Raw genomic sequence first — 17,006 nt, 5'->3', positions numbered from 1 at the left:
CGCTGAGAGCAGGGCTACGGGAAAATGGCGCCTGAAGCCCTGCACTGCAGACTCAAAGTTTCTAGAGCAGGGCTTTAGACACCTTTTTACTGTAGCCCTGCTCTGCCGCTGTCGGAGCTGCGGACTGCTGCTGTCAGTGAACTGACACGGTGTCTATTAGATGCCGAAAGTCAGTTCACGCTGGGGGGTGCTTTGAGAATTTTAGGGGGTGCTTCAGCACCCAAAAGCACCCCCCTGGCGCCGCCACTGCCCCAGTATAGCTAGTATAGTTGCCCCCAGTGTAGCTAGTATAGTTGCCCCCAGTATAGCTAGTATAGTTGCACCCAGTAAACTTAGTTTAGTTGCTCCCAGTATAGCTAGTACAGTTGCCCCCTTCAATGACGCCCACTGTGCTTCCGCTAATCAGGAAGCACAGTGGGCGGCATTGAAGACGGAAACCTGTGACGACATGACGCTGTGCTCCAGCGCTTGAGTGATTCTCTGCATGCCTCCCGCCGAGCCTGAACTTGCTGGTAATCTATGGAGGGGGAGAGAGGCAGAAGGAGGGGTCCCAGGTGAGGGAGGGGGGTTCTGGCCCCCCTCCCTGCCGCTGCCCCACTGCCCCTCCTTCTAGCGCTGCTTCCCCCTCCTGCTCTGCTGCTGTGGGCGGTCGTGGCGAAACCCCCCTAGCTGTGCACCACGCCCCCCTGCGCTCTGTGGTAGGAACGCCACTGCTCCTCCAGCACTCTCCAAGTAACCACTACCTCTTCCCTTTCTCCATGCAGAGTAGCGAGTACAGAGTCTGGTCATTCCTCCTATTCCATCCAGCTATCACTGCCACTCACCTCTGGAGAGTGACAGCGGGTTGCTGCTCTGAAGAGGACTCACCATGCTGTGCGCTGGAGTAAGTTAAAAAGTCCTCTGGCACCAACACTGTGCTTCTCTGCATGGCGATGGGTGATGGGGGGATATCCTATGGTGGATGCATTTATTATGGGGAGTGGTAGGGGTTGGCGGCAGCACTTGTTAATGACAAGAGGAACAAAGCCATGGTGGCTGCACTTGTTATGGAGGTGTAGCTATATTTGTGATGGGAGTGGTGTAAGTTAAGGTGGCTGCACTTGATATATGACCCCTAGTTGATGAGCTTCCTCTCTGGAGGGGTCACCATGGGAGGTGCATATGAATATTTTAGCTGGGTCCCCATGGTGTTTAGTTTTCACTGCTCTGTAATGAAAATTGAAAACTCCTCCAGAGCATCAAATGCCTTGTATAGCTCTGTCAACCCCCCCCCCCTCCCACTTCCCCCGCAAAGCAACAGAACATTCCGCTAGCCTACAGCCTAGCGATGCATCTGTGCAGCATTGGCCTTACAATGTTGCCCCAGGGGATTGGGCCTGCCTTTTACTTGTGTACAAGGCGTTGGACCAATGCCATTTATCTAAAATTAATCTATTTTAAAGTTCCTCATCAAAAATATTTCAACCAGTCACTTCCTGTAGCACAGACTTTCATAGCTGCAGTCAGCAACCTTCCCAGAATGCATGGTCTGTGCCCCTCCCCTCTACAATCTGAACAGTGTGATGAGGCGGAGCCAAGCAGCATTCCTCTTAAAGGGAGTTTGAAGCTAAATAAAAAAACAAACAGATACTCACCTCTGGGTCCTATAGAGCCTTCCTGTTCCAGCGCTGGCTCTTCCATTAACAGTCTCTGACTGATGGGTCGATGACTGCTCATTGCTACTGCGGGAGTCTTCAGGAGTCTTTGGGAACGTGAGTGCCATTCCATACTACGCATGCACTCGCACATGTGCAGTATGGAGCCTCCTGTCTTCGGGAGCACTCGAGCTCACAAAGTCTTCCTGCGGTGGGGAATTGGAATGGGGCAGCCAGCGTTGGTAGGAGCGAACCGTGAGAGGAACAGGAAGGCTCTACAGGTCGCATAGCTTTCACTCTCCTTAAGTGAGTATGTTTTTTTTTTTTATTATTATTTGCTTCAGACTCACTTTAACAGACCCTCTTTTTACTGGCCTCATAACCTGCATGCGAGATAACATTTAGCACCACTTTGCTACAAAGCTATGTAATCAGGGGCGTAGCAATAGGGGGTGCAGAGGTTGCGACCGCATCGGGTCCCTCAACTGCAGTGTTAGCTTTCTGTTGGTCCTGTGCTGGAAAAAAATCACTTCTACAGATACTTTGAATAGTGGTAATCATTAACAAACTGCTCCCCATCCCCTTCTTGCACCTCTGACACTGTAGTTGCCATTGGCAGGTTTTGGTGCATCATATAATTTGTTATGTTTAGAGTACATGGGGGGCCCCAATGTAAAACTTGCATCGGGGCCCACTGCTCCTTTGCTACGGCACTGTATGTAATGTAACTCTCTGATCTACCAGGAGGTAGGCCTGGGGCTGATTTGGTGAGAGCTGTAATAGTAGTGCAGGTGATTTGGGTGCAGCCGGCGCCACCATAGACCGTAATAGGAATTACGCCTATAGCGGCGCACTCTTCGTAACTTCAGCGACGTCAGAAGACAGAGCTGAAGTTACTTTTAAAACACTGTAATTCCGCCGCCAGCAATAGCTGGAAGCCGAATTACATAATTCCCCACCATCCACATGGACCTGGGGGGGGGGGGGGGAATAGTAATTAACACCGCCAGGACTTGTGCAGCAGCAGGGTAAACCGTATATCGGTTGTATCCTGTGCCCAAGTCTTCCGGTGGCGATTTCATATGTATGCCTGATTTGGTAGGGCTGGAGAATGTAAGTGGTCCACAATCCTGAACAGGAACTTTTTTATTTTTATTGACCACACCCACACTCGCTCTCTCTCTCTGCGGTCTTGCCAATGGAGGGGGCGGAGTTTCACACACAGCACTGTAACGCTGTATTGCTGTGCTCTTGCAATTGGCAAACCGGCTGCAGTATGCTTTTAGGAGTGGATCTCAGCTAGTGGAAATGGGCCCTAAAGTAACACAACCACTAATTCACTACCTTTATAGCAATCTTGCTATGGTCTGATATGACCCAGCCAAGAGCTGTACACTCCTGCCACCTAATAGCAGGCATTTTTTACAACAAATCCAGTCCAGGTTTGCTGGATGACTTGTGTTCTCCAAGGGTGTTCTTTTTCAAGAAGACAGGGCAGTGGTCTTATCAGTTTCTGGCCTGCGCCACAGTCCAGCGACCAGGGATGACCAATGAGATGCAATATTTCCAAGTTGTTGCAGATTTATGTAAATGTTTATGCAAATATATGCAGCTTGAAAATGGACCAATCAAATCCCACCCAGGTTTAATTTGTTTGGTCCATTTTCGAGCTGCGTATATTTACATAAAAATCTACATACATTTGCATAAACTTGGAAATATTTGCATCTCATTGATCAATCCTACATGGTGATAAATCTCTATATCTTTCTATTGCAGTGTGTGACATCAGGAGACTTGGCAGCCGATGGACCATCTGATTCGATTAATATAATCGGAAGTGAATGAAAACCGCCTGCACGACCGACAATGTGACCAATTTTGGGCCGCAATTGGTTGCGTATATCGGTTGGACATGCTGCAGGATGTCAGGTCATTCTGGTCGATCGGGTGGGCAGCGGTATCGATGAGCGATATCAGGTCAAGCAAGGAACGTAACGAAACCACCTGTCGCTGTTCCCCTAATGTATAAATGTGTGTGAATTTACTCATTACCTGTCCTGTCGCGGTCCGTCTTCTGAATCCGCTGCTCTTCAGTTCACCCCATACATGCTGCTGCCGCATAGCACGTGTGAGGTGGTCACACACACGCCGGCAGCGTGTATGCAGCTATGGAAGAGCGGCAGAAGACAGACGGGCACCACTACACAGGACAGGTAATGTGTAAATGCACACGCAGTTATACATTAGGGGAAAAGCGGCGATGCGGCAGGCTCGGCCAATTCCCGAGAGATTTCACGCTGCAATTGATCTGGAATCGGCCAGCAGTGTATGGGCAGCTGACAGATCTCTTTTGAATCAGATTCGTTCAGAGAGAGATTTGTTTCTTGGTCGAATCTGCCCATCATCGCCTGATGTATGGCTACCTTTAGGGGTAGATTCTAACTTCAGCATATGCTTTCAGCCCTGATTGTTTCCTGTCTGGTGTAAAGTAGACTCACATGCATACGGTTATACGTGACAGGTGCCCCCGTTTCAGACTGCCAGTTGAAGGCCGGCAGAGCGATGCCTGGTAAATTCGTGCCACAGTGTGATGAGAGAGGCCAGTACCAGCCCAAGCAATGCTGGAGAAGCACCGGATTTTGTTGGTGTGTCTACAACAACGGCACCGAGGTTCCAGACACCAGGTCCAAAGCAAAGATCGACTGCAGCGGTAAGTGTCCCAAATATTCCCCCACATAGTGGTATGTACAGAAATTCAAAATGTTTATTTGGGCAAACTGAAACGCAATGATTTGGCCTTCGCTGTGGCAGTCGATAAAGACATCCTTGGCCTCGAATCGTGAGTCAAAACCAGCATAGTTACAGCGGGCACCTGACGTCTGCAAAAAATCCAGCATGTGGCATCCCTGATGCCTGAGCACCACTGGATTGCTCTTTCCTCTCTGTTGTGAGTCACCCATTTTCCCTAGCCTGGAGGCTGATGACACGTCTGTACAGCATGTGCACTACTCTGTTGCTCGGGCGGGGAGGGGTTCTTCCATAAAGCAGCAGTAATCACGTGCTTCAAGGCGACAACAAGCGGCTCCCTTCCTCAAATGTCCTCCTCCTCGCGTTCCCCGTCTCACCTTCCCTAGATCCGCAGTTTCGCTTCACTCACCTGCTCTCAGCGTTCCAGCGATAGGATCTCCATCTGCCCGTGCAGGGTCCTGTATCCATGGCTACAGCAGTGCCTCATGTGACCTGCTGTAGTCAGGTAGCAGGACTTCATGTGTGACTCGTGATTCCATCGCTAATCTGCTGAGAGCGGGTGAGTGATGTGGCGCTGTTGCAGCCGGTACCCCTGGGGATCTGATCAGACTATATTCAAATACAACCGCCACTTAAAGAAGTATATACCAAAAATACTTTATTTGTAGAAAAATACACAGCAACCATCCCAGAAAACCCCCAATCCCCTAAAACCAAAGACGTGGGCATGAACCATAGAAGTACTCCCGGCGCTCACACTCACTCCACATACACACCAAATCTGGATCGGCCGATCCCTAAATTGTGCGTGTGTGTGATGCCCATAGGCAGCTGCTTTGTTTGTACAACTCCTGTTGCGATTCAAAACAGTCTGGGAAACATGCAAATGAATGCTTTTATAAAGTTCCTCCGTTCCGATGGTTACAGCTGACTGCTGCCTCACAGTATCCAGCTATGGCAATTCCATGTTAAGGCTTAACAGTGATGCTTAATCCAACACCTTTACTGGAGCCAGTTTCAAGAAAGAGGTTACCTTCTTCCAGTAGTGCCGATCGATTCGATTAACAGCCAGGGAGTGACTTTTCTTGCTGCACCGATCGTTCCACCTCTGATCAGGAACCCCGCGGCATCCCGCGGGTTACAGGTACCTGTATCAAACGGTCTCACCATATGCTTGGTACAATCCGAGCAGGAGCGTGTGCCGTGCGCATTACACCGGGCTAGACCTCCAGCCAGTGAATTTTGATTTTTTTGCGGGAACTACCGACTTTTGCTGACTTTTACCGCATTTGCGGCTAATTAAAATTTTACGTATGCGGTAAATGTTCATGCGTGCAATTTTGTGAATGTCAAGATGGTCTCGTTTCAGTTGAGAATTTACCGCAAGTGCATTTCCGCATGCAAAAAATGATTGTGAATAGAGCCCAATGAAGGGTTAATCTGGAAGTATTGGAACGCAATCTGCCTGGGAGAACCCGAAGTGAGGCTTGGAGGCCGGCTTGAAAGTCGGAGAGGCCCGTCCCGATGATGCCGCGTGACACACTGATGATGCCTACGTCATTGTAGGCGTAATGTGTATGTGGGCGGATCCGAAAGACTTGTGGCTGGAGGTCTAGCCCAGTGTAATGCGCATGGCACACGCTCCTGCTCAGCTTGTACCAAGCATAGGGTGAGACCGTTTGATACAGGTACCTGTAACCAGCAGGACGCCACTGGGTTTCTGGTCAGAGGTGGAACGATCGGTGCAGCCAGCAAGAAAAGTCACTCCCTGGCTGTTAATCGAATCAGTCGGCACTACTGAAAGAAGGTAACCCCTTTGTTGAAACTGGCTCCAGTAAAGGTGTTGGATTAAGCATCACTGTTAAGCCTTAAAGGAATACTGTAGGGGGGTCAGGGGAAAATGAGTTGAAGTTACCCGGGGCTTCTAATGGTCCCCCGCAGACGTCTTGTGCCTGCACAGCCACTCACCGATGCTCCGGCCCCGCCTCCAGTTCACTTTTAGAATTTCAGACTTTAAAGTCTGACACCACTGCGCCTGAGTTGCCGTGTCCTTGCTACCACTGATGTCACCAGGAGCGTACTGCACAGGCAGAGACCATACTGGGCCTGCATAGTACACTCCTGGTGACATCAGTGGGAGCGAGGACACGGCAAAGCAGGCACAGTCGTTTTCAGACTTTAAAGTCTGAAATTCCAGAAGTGAACCGGAGCATTGGGGAGTGGCTGCGCGGGCACAGGATGTCTGCGGGGACCATTAGAAGCCCCGGGTAAGTTCAACTCATTTTCGCCCGAACCCCCCTACAGTATTCCTTTAACATGGAATTGCCATAGCTGGATACTGTGAGGCAGCAGTCAGCTGTAACCATCAGAACTGAGGAACTTTATAAAAGCATTCATTTGCATGTTTCCCAGACTGTTTTGAACAACAGGAGTTGCACAAACAAAGCAGCTGCCTATGGGCATCACACACACGCACAATTTAGGGATCGCCCAATCCAGATTTGGTGTGTATGTTGAGTGAGTATGAGTGTGAGCGCCGGGAGTACTCCTATAGTTCATGCCCATGTCTTTGGTTTTAGGGGATTGGGGGTTTTATTGGATGGTTGCTGTGTATTTTTCTACAAATAAAGTATTTTTGGTATATAATTCTTTGAGTGGCGGTTGTATTTGAATATAGGCCAATTTGAATTTGTGTCAACCAGCCTTCCTCCAGTTTACCTGGGGTGAACTAAGCCTTTTTTAGGGACTTGTGCACCGGTCATTTGCTGAACATTTTTGAAGGGGATCAGATCAGAACCAGGATTCTGCAGGTCAGCAGGGAGGAGATGATGTCTTGCCAGTGCCAGTGCCTGCAATGCACAGCCTGATGTGTCTCTCCTTATCGGTCTGTTTTTTGCATACATGTCAATTTGGAATCGTGACAGTACCAATGGATGTTGAAGTGCTGGGATCGCCACCTGGAGTGCACAGGGATAATGTCCAAATAAGTTGTCAGGATCTGCATCGTCTAAAATCTTCTTTCATTAATAACTTTTAAAATCCAACAGGCATGAAAAGTGTGTGCCGGGTCGCCATGATGCACGGCGTTTCAGAACATAGCTCTTTCCTCAGATAGCGTCAGGAACGCTATTACGTTTATTAAGTTATTAATAAAAAAAGATTTTAGACAACTGATCAACGGATCCTGACAACTTATTTGTTTTTTGCATACGCACATCGGCGTCCTCACAATGTATTGCTTCAGGGGGCAAAAAGTCTAGAACCAACTCTGCACACGGATCGCATACCGATCCCGGCTGGGCAACAGACACCCCCACACACCACCACCACCACCACCACCACCACCACCCAATTATGTATGGGGCTTTTTAAGTAATGGGAATGATTTAAAAAGTTTTTATCATTAGCTATAGCCCCATACACACACTCAACAGCGGTCTTTTAGGCTCTCACAACATTTCTTGTGAAACACCTACAAAAAATCTCTTGCTATTGTTCAAGCAGCTGATGAGACTGATAAGAAGTCAATTCAACATAGGTGAACTAGGTGTTTCACAAGAAATGTTGTGAGAGCCTAAAAGACCACAGTTGAGTGTGTGTATGGGGCTTATGTCACCACAGCTATTAAGAGAGCTAAGTCGTGAGATAATGTGCACTAATTCAGGAGATAAACAGATGAGAAGTCAGATAAGGAGAGATACATACACTGTATCCCTTCTCAGTCATAGTATGGGCCCTTTTCCACTAGGCATCATCTGATCCAAAAATCGGATTGCACCAGTTTTGCCAATTGCACCACTACCGCAATTAAGATGTAAATCGCAGTTTTTTTCCACTCTTGCCTTTGCGCTCATACCCGATGGATATCGGTGCAATCGTGGGTAGTGGACATAGAAAGAAGTGCGATCGCAGGGTGATTTTGCATGCAATCACATTTTCTAGTGGAAAAGCCCCATTTGTGTTTCTTATGCGGATAGGCTGATTCATCCACAGAGACAGTGCTGTGTTTTTTTAAAAACTTTTTTAAAACTAAAACTTTTAAAGAGACTAATAGGATATCTTTTTTTCAGACTTCCAGGTTCCATTCACTCCACTAGATACGTTGGGTAAGCTCCACAGCAATATACTGAACATTTAATGCTGTAGATAGCGTATCAAAGTTTTCTTGTTGGGTGCACTATTGCTACCGCTTCGTTTTTCTTTACACTTAGAGGCATATTGATAGGGTGGTGAAGAATTGCCACCCTATACGGTGAACAATATAAACGTTTTATTTTACAAATAAAAGTAGATGGCAGCCAGAGAGGGGGTTGGAGAGAGCAGTAGTGAACAGACAGTGGAACATCCTGAAGGTAGTGGTGGGAGAGAGCAGTAGTGAACACACAGTGGAACATGCAGAGAGGGGTGGTAGGAGAAAGCAGTAGTGAACAGACAGTTGGCAGCCAAAGAGAGGTGGTGGGAGAGAGCAGTAGTGAACAGACACTGGAACATGCAGAGAGGGGTGGTGGAAAAGAGCAGTAGTGTTTAAACAATGGAATATTCAGAGAGAGGTGGTGGGAGAGAGCAGTAGTGAACAGACAGTGGAACATGCAGAGAGGGGTGGTGGAAAAGAGCAGTAGTGATCAAACAATGGAATATTCAGAGAGAGGTGGTGGGAGAGAGCAGTAGTGAACAGACAGTGGAATAAGGCCCAGATTTACATCAAAGGAGCCTGTAGGCACATATCTCCTAGCATCTTAGACTTTGCCCTCCATGAACCTACAAACCACCACCAAACTGCATCGCACGTGTGCTGGCTGTCCCAGCTGTCCCCTCTCCCTTGCCCATCATACCGTAGTGAGCTACAAGTGCCCCTTAATATCGAGGGTACTTCTGGCTACGTAATACTAAGTAGCTAGAGGTGGCCCCAAGTATTAGTTTGCTAGAAGAACCTCAGAATACAGTAGCTAGAGGTGCCCCTGACTGAAGGGAGATCTCGTCAGTGGAATGCTGAGAGCAGGAGGAGTAACCTCTCATTTACACTCTCATCAGGACTCTGCGTAGGGTAGGAGTAATGGAGGCGCTCGGGAAGGTGAATGAGACACCTTTCTATCATGAGGCGCCTGTAGGCATGTGCCTTATGGTAAATCCGACCCTGAGTGGAACATCCAGAGAGGTGGTGAGAGAGAGCAGTAGTCAGCAGACAGTGGAACATTCAGAGAGTGGTGGTGGGAGAGAGTAGTAGTGAACAGACAGTAAATGTGTGGCTGGATCATTACCAGTGTTGTATTTTTTGCATTGCTGGAAATGACAGACTGATATAATTTTTCCTCATAATTTACAGATTTGGAGAACCCGTATGATAAGAGGGGTGAGCTTTACAGCAATATAAAGAATATTTAGTACTGTAGATAGCGTTGCAACGTTTTCTTGATGGGTGCAATTTTGCATAAAGTATCAGCTTCCTTTTTTTTGTAAATATACTTTAGAGTCAATTAGATACATTTTTTCAGTAGAAAAATAAATATATTACATAGATGTGTATATGTGTATAAAGAGGGACAAATGAGGAGGAAAGAGGCACAGTGGAACATGGCTTTCAAAGAGGGGCTGTCACTCCAAAAGATGGACAGTTGGGAGCTATGGAGAGACAGTGGAACATCCAGAGGGTATTGGTGGGAGAGAACGATAGTGAACAGACAGTGGGCAGCCAGAGAAGGGTGGTGGGAGAGAACGGTAGTGAACAGACAGTGGGCAGCCAGAGAAGGGTGGTAGAAGAGAGCAGTAGTGATACTAGTGAACAGACAGTGGGCATCCAGAGAGGGGTGGTGGGAGAGAGCAGTAGTGAACAGACAGTTGGTAGCAGAGAGGGGTGGTGGGAGAGAGCAGTAGTGAACAGACCGTGGGACATCCAGAGAGGGGTGGTGGAAGAGAGCAGTAGTGAACAGACAGTGGAACCAGTGATGCTCAAATCCGAACTTTGGGTGAATCCGGAAAGTTCTATCCGGATTTCACCCAGATACCTGTGCGGTGTGGACGGGGGGGAGGAGGGGGCCAAGCTTACCTGTCTGATGTCTTCTTCGGTCCGTCCCTCGGCGCCTCTCACGATGCGGTCCAAGCGGCGGTCACGTGATTACAAACACTTCCTCCTTCCGGGTTGAAGGAGGAAGTGTATGTACTCCCGTGACGCGTGTAGAGCGCATCGTGGGAGACGCCGAGGGACGGACGAAGAAGACGTCAGACAGGTAAGATTGACCCCCCCACCCACACTGCACAGGTTTACTGGGTGATATCTGGATAACAACTATCTGGATTCACTCAAAGTTCGGATTTGAGCATCACTGAGCTGAGGCGGGACAAGGTCCTCCAGCACCCAAGGCTGAGACACCAAAGTGCGCCCCTTCATCCCTGCCACCCCAGCTGTCACTCACTGATTGCTATTAGACTAAGAGGTGCCACAGGGCCCACAACCTCCCCAACACCTTAATATCTAGTTATATGGCTTGCAGTCACTGCCATGTATCCCCTTTTCTTATTTCTTTCTGCTTCAAACACAATTAGGAATGACAGCTGAATGAATTGTGCGCCCCCTCCTACACTGCGCCCTGAGGCTGGAGCCTCTCCAGCCTATGCCTCGGCCCGGCCCTGTCACTGAGTGGAACATTCAGAGAGGGGTGGTGGGAGAGAGCAGTAGTGAACAGACAGTGGGCAGCTAGAGAGGGGTGGTGGGAGAAAGCAGTAGTGAACAGACAGTGGAACATTCAGAGAGGGGTGGTGGGAGAGAGCAGTAGTGAACAGACAGTGGGCAGCTAGAGAGGGGTGGTGGGAGAAAGCAGTAGTGAACAGACAGTGGAACATCCAAAGAGAGGTGGTGGGAGAGAGCAGTAGTGAACAGACTGTGGAACATCCAGACAGGGGTGGTGGAAGAGAGCAGTAGTGGCTGGATCATTAGCAGTGTTGTATTTTTTGCATTACTGAAAATGCCACACCTATTAAAGACTGATATATTTTTTCCTCATAAATTCCAGGTGCTGCGAAGGATCCAGATGCGATGGGTAAGCTTCACAGCAATATAAAGAATATTTAGTACAGTAGACAGCGTTCCAATGTTCTCTTCATGGGTACAATTTTGCATAAAGTATCAGTTTCCTTTTTTTTTTGTACATGCAGAGGCATATACAGTATATAGGTATATTAAATGATAAGAATATAGTTTAGAGTCAATTAAACACATTTTCAGTAGAAAAATACATATATTACATAGTTCTGTATATGAGTCCTGAAAGAGGGACACATGAGGAGGAAAGAGGGACAGCGGAACATGGCTCTCAAAGAGGGACAGTTGAGGGGTGGTGGGAGAGAGCGGTAGTGAACAGACAGTGGAACATTCAGATAGGGGTGGTGGGAGAGAGCAGTAGTGAACAGACAGTGGGCAGCCAGAGAGGGGTGGTGGGAGAGAGCGGTAGTGAACAGACAGTGGGCAGCCAGATAGGGGTGGTGGGAGAGAGCAGTAGTGAACAGACAGTGGGCAGCCAGATAGGGGTGGTGGGAGAGAGCAGTAGTGAACAGACAGTGGGCAGCCAGATAGGGGTGGTGGGAGAGAGCAGTAGTGAACAGACAGTGGGCAGCCAGATAGGGGTGGTGGGAGAGAGCAGTAGTGAACAGACAGTGGGCAGCCAGATAGGGGTGGTGGGAGAGAGCAGTAGTGAACAGACAGTGGACAGCCAGAGAGGGGTGGTGGGAGAGAGCAGTAGTGAACAGACAGTGGGCAGCCAGATAGGGGTGGTGGGAGAGAGCAGTAGTGAACAGACAGTGGGCAGCCAGAGAGGGGTGGTGGGAAAGAGCAGTAGTGAACAGACAGTGGGCAGCCAGAGAGGGGTGGTGGGAGAGAGCAGTAGTGAACAGACAGTGGGCAGCCAGAGAGGGGTGGTGGGAGAGAGCAGTAGTGAACAGACAGTGGGCAGCCAGAGAGGGGTGGTGGGAGAGAGCAGTAGTGAACAGACAGTGGGCAGCCAGAGAGGGGTGGTGGGAGAGAGCAGTAGTGAACAGACAGTGGGCAGCCAGAGAGGGGTGGTGGGAGAGAGCAGTAGTGAACAGACAGTGGGCAGCCAGAGAGGGGTGGTGGGAGAGAGCAGTAGTGAACAGACAGTGGGCAGCCAGAGAGGGGTGGTGGGAGAGAGCAGTAGTGAACAGACAGTGGGCAGCCAGAGAGGGGTGGTGGGAGAGAGCATGGGACTGCATTCAACACTCATTACATTACAGGATCACCAATATTATTTAAACCTTAAAAGAAATAACTCAGACACCAACAGGCGGTTAACAGGCCGCGGCCTCTTTATTGATTAAGGGGGAGGGATAACCATTGTTTACCTTTTTATTTTATTTATTATTTCCACTTATAACTTATTCAAACCAACCAACTTTATTTTTCTTTTGTTTGTTACAACCTTAACATAACCAACCGAGACAAACAAAGGGGGATTGCTGGTCTGGGGACCCGACACAATCCCTACCACCATTGTCCTTTCAAAAGTCCAGAACCTCCCCCCCTTGTTTCACCAAGGCCCGCGACAGCAACATAAAGAAATAAAAGGGGGTGGGCGGGCGGGCAGCTGCTCAGTTCGATTCTCAAGTGTGACAGCCCCTGTGACAGGAACAGTTTTGTAGACAGCTGTCAATCACCCTGATTGGTTCCTACACGCTGGAGGGAAAAGCTACACCCAATCCTCTTCAAGCTGCAGCTGATTGGCTCACAGCTCTCTTCTGCTCCACGACAGCAACCTTGATGAGGTAAGCTGATCTCCACTCAGCATCTGTAACACACAAAAAAGACTGCCAGTACCACAACTCAATTAACCCTTCCCATTCCGTTTCAGCATTCCCATGCTCACATCAGCCTTATATAGGCTGTAGTTTGTCCAGTAGTGAACAGACAGTGGGCAGCCAGAGAGAGGTGGTGGGAGAGAGCAGTAGTGACCAGACAGTAGAACATCCAGAGAGAGGTGTTGGGAGAGCGCAGTAGTGAACAGCCAGTGAGTGTGTGGCTGGATCATTACCAGTGTTGTATTATTTGCATTGTTGGAAATGCCAGACTGATATATTTTTTTCCTCATAATTTACAGTTTGGGAGAACCCGCAAGATATGATTGGTAAGCTTCACAGCAATATAAAGAATATTTAGTACTGTAGACAGCGTTCCAAAGTTTTCTGGATGGGTGCAATTTTTGCATAAAGTATCCGTTTCCTTTTATTTTTGTACATGCAGAGGTATCTATATATACAGTGCTGCCCATAATTACTCATATCCCTGGCACATTTTGACTTAGTTACTTTTATTCAACCAGCAAGTAATTTTTTGACAGGAAATGACTTAGGTGTCTCCCAAAAGATAAGACGATGTACAAGAGGCATTATTGTGGGAACAAAATCTCAGCTTTTATTTACATTGGAGAAAAAAGTGTCCAGTCCAAAATTATTCATAACCTTCAAAAACTGTCACAGTCTGTGGGAAAATCCAAAGTTCTATACCATTCCAAATAGTCCAAGCTGTTCTAAAGCATCCTAAATACCTTGATTAATTGGGAACAGCTGTTTTAATCAACTCAACAGGTAAAAAACTGCAGCTCTCTGCAGTTGGTTTGTGGACAGTCATGGCTAAGATAATGAAGCGAACAGTAGTGAACAGACAGTGGCACATCCCGAGGGTAGTGGTGGGGGAGAGCAGTAGTGAACAAACATTGAAACATTCAGAGAGGGGTGGTGGGAGAGAGTAGTAGTGAACAGAAAGTGGGCAGCCAGAGAGAGGTGGTGGGAGAGAGCAGTAGTGAACAGACAGTGGGCAGCCAGAGAGGGGTGGTGGGAGAGAGCAGTAGTGAACAGACAGTGGGCAGCCAGAGAGGGGTGGTGGGAGAGAGCAGTAGTGAACAGACAGTTGACAGCCAGAGAGAGGTGGTGGGAGAGAGGAGTAGTGAACAGACATTGGAACATTCAGATAGGGGTGGTGAGAGAGAGCAGTAGTGAGCAGACAGTGGGCAGCCAGATAGGGGTGGTGAGAGAGAGCAGTAGTGAACAGACAGTGGGCAGCCAGATAGGGGTGGTTAGAGAGAGCAGTAGTGAACAGACAGTAGAACATCCAGAGAGAGGTGGTGGGAGAGCGCAGTAGTGAACAGCCAGTGAGTGTGTGGCTGGATCATTACCAGTGTTGTATTATTTGCATTGTTGGAAATGCCAGACTGATATATTTTTTCCTCATAATTTACAGTTTCAAAGAACCCCCAAGATATGATTGGTAAGCTTCACAGCAATATAAAGAATATTTAGTACTGTAGACAGCGTTCCAACGTTTTCTGGATGGGTGCAATTTTTGCATAAAGTATCAGTTTCCTTTTTTTTTGTACATGCAGAGGTATCTATATATACAGTGCTGCCAATAATTACTCATATCCCTGGCACATTTTGACTTAAAGTTACTTTTATTCAACCAGCAAGTAATTTTTTGACAGGAAATGACATAGGTGTCTCCGAAAAGATAATAAGACAATGTACAAGAGGCATTATTGTGGGAAAAAAATCTCAGCTTTTATTTACATTGGAGAAAAAAGTGTCCAGTCCAAAATTATTCATAACCTTCAAAAACTGTCACAGTCTGTGGGAAAATCCAAAGTTCTATACCATTCCAAATAGTCCAAGCTGTTCTAAAGCATCCTAAATACCCTGATTAATTGGGAACAGCCATTGTAATCAACTCAACAGGTAAAAAACTGCAGCTCTCTGCAGTTGGTTTGTGGTTGACAGTCATGGCTGAGACAAAGGAGCGAACAGTAGTGAACAGACAGTGGAACATCCCGAGAGAGATGGTGGGAGAGAGTAGTAGTGAATAGACAGTGGAACGTCCAGAGAGGGGTGGTGGGAAAGAGCAGTAGTGAGCAGACAGTGGAACATCCAGAGAGAGGTGGTGGGAGAGAGTAGTAGTGAATAGACAGTGGAACGTCCAGAGAGGGGCGGTGGAAGAGAGCAGTAGTGAGCAGACAGTGGAACATCCAGAGGGTAGTGGTGGGAGAGAGCAGTAGTGAACAGACAGTGAAACATTCAGAGAGGGGTGGTGGGAGAGAGCAGTAGTAAACAGACAGTGGAACATGAACATCCAGAGAGGGGGTGGGAGAGAGCAGTAGTGAACAGACAGTGGGCAGCCAGAGAGAGGTGGTGGGAGAGAGCTGTAGTGAACAGACAGTGGGCAGCCAGAGAGAGGTGGTGGGAGAGAGCAGTAGTGAATAGACAGTGGGCAGCCAGAGAGAGGTGGTGGGAGAGAGCTGTAGTGAACAGACAGTGGGCAGCTAGAGAGAGGTGGTGGGAGAGAGCAGTAGTGAATAGACAGTGAGCAGCCAGAGAGAGGTGGTGGGAGAGAGCAGTAGTGAACAGACAGTGGGCAGCCAGAGAGAGGTGGTGGGAGAGAGCAGTAGTGAATAGACAGTGGGCAGCCAGAGAGAGGTGGTGGGAGAGAGCTGTAGTGAACAGACAGTGGGCAGCTAGAGAGAGGTGGTGGGAGAGAGGAGTAGTGAATAGACAGTGGGCAGCCAGAGAGAGGTGGTGGGAGAGAGCTGCAGTAAACAGACAGTGGGCAGCCAGAGAGAGGTGGTGGGAAAGAGCAGTGGTAAACAGACAGTGGGCAGCCAGAGAGAGGTGGTGGGAGAGAGCAGTAGTGAACAGACAGTGGGCAGCCAGAGAGTGATGGTGGGAGAGAGCAGTAGTGAATAGACAGTGGGCAGCCAGAGAGAGGTGGTGGGAAAGAGCAGTGGTAAACAGACAGTGGGCAGCCAGAGAGAGGTGGTGGGAGAGAGCAGTAGTGAACAGACAGTGGGCAGCTAGAGAGAGGTGGTGGGAGAGAGCAGTAGTGAACAGACAGTGGGCAGCCAGAGAGAGGTGGTGGGAGAGAGCAGTAGTGAACAGGCAGTTGGTAGCCAGAGAGTGATGGTGGGAGAGAGCAGTAGTGAATAGACAGTGGGCAGCCAGAGAGAGGTGGTGGGAAAGAGCAGTGGTAAACAGACAGTGGGCAGCCAGAGAGAGGTGGTGGGAGAGAGCAGTAGTGAACAGACAGTGGGCAGCCAGAGAGTGATGGTGGGAGAGAGCAGTAGTGAACAGACAGTGGGCAGCCGGAGAGAGGTGGTGGGAGAGAGCAGTAGTGAATAGACAGTGGGCAGCCAGAGAGAGGTGGTGGGAGAGAGCTGTAGTGAATAGACAGTGGGCAGCCAGAGAGTGATGGTGGGGGAGAGCAGTAGTGAACAGACAGTGGGCAGCCGGAGAGGGGTGGTGGGAGAGAGCAGTAGTGAATAGACAGTGTGCAGCCAGAGAGAGGTGGTGGGAGAGAGCTGTAGTGAACAGACAGTGGGCAGCCAGAGAGAGGTGGTGGGAGAGAGCAGAAGTGAACAGTGGGCAGCCAGAGAGGGGTGGTGGGAGAGAGCAGTAGTGAATAGACAGTGGGCAGCCAGAGAGAGGTGGTGGGAAAGAGCAGTAGTGAATAGACAGTGGGCAGCCAGAGAGAGGTGGTGGGAGAGAGCAGTAGTGAATAGACAGTGGGCAGCCAGAGAGTGATGGTGGGGGAGAGCAGTAGTGAACAGACAGTGGGCAGCCGGAGAGGGGTGGTGG

General features: G+C 48.8%; 1 protein-coding gene across 6 annotated transcripts in view; it reads left to right on the top strand.

The window, feature by feature from the left end:
• The window catches only part of CD74 (CD74 molecule), a 60,938-nt gene that overhangs the window by 28,976 nt on the left and 14,956 nt on the right, over positions 1-17,006 (top strand). For 3 of the 6 annotated variants that reach the window (XM_068278072.1, XM_068278069.1, XM_068278074.1), the window contains 6 exons: positions 4,159-4,347; positions 8,456-8,491; positions 9,709-9,735; positions 11,393-11,419; positions 13,487-13,513; positions 14,626-14,652. In XM_068278072.1, coding sequence (XP_068134173.1) covers positions 4,159-4,347; positions 8,456-8,491; positions 9,709-9,735; positions 11,393-11,419; positions 13,487-13,513; positions 14,626-14,652 — 333 coding nt within the window. The remainder of the gene's footprint in view (positions 1-4,158; positions 4,348-8,455; positions 8,492-9,708; positions 9,736-11,392; positions 11,420-13,486; positions 13,514-14,625; positions 14,653-17,006) is intronic. The other 3 variants (XM_068278071.1, XM_068278070.1, XM_068278073.1) reach the window with 3 other exon arrangements.

This window comes from Hyperolius riggenbachi, chromosome 3 (assembly GCF_040937935.1).
Source record: "Hyperolius riggenbachi isolate aHypRig1 chromosome 3, aHypRig1.pri, whole genome shotgun sequence".
Lineage (NCBI taxonomy): Eukaryota > Metazoa > Chordata > Amphibia > Anura > Hyperoliidae > Hyperolius > Hyperolius riggenbachi.
This window is presented reverse-complemented; position numbering and strand designations above follow the sequence as displayed.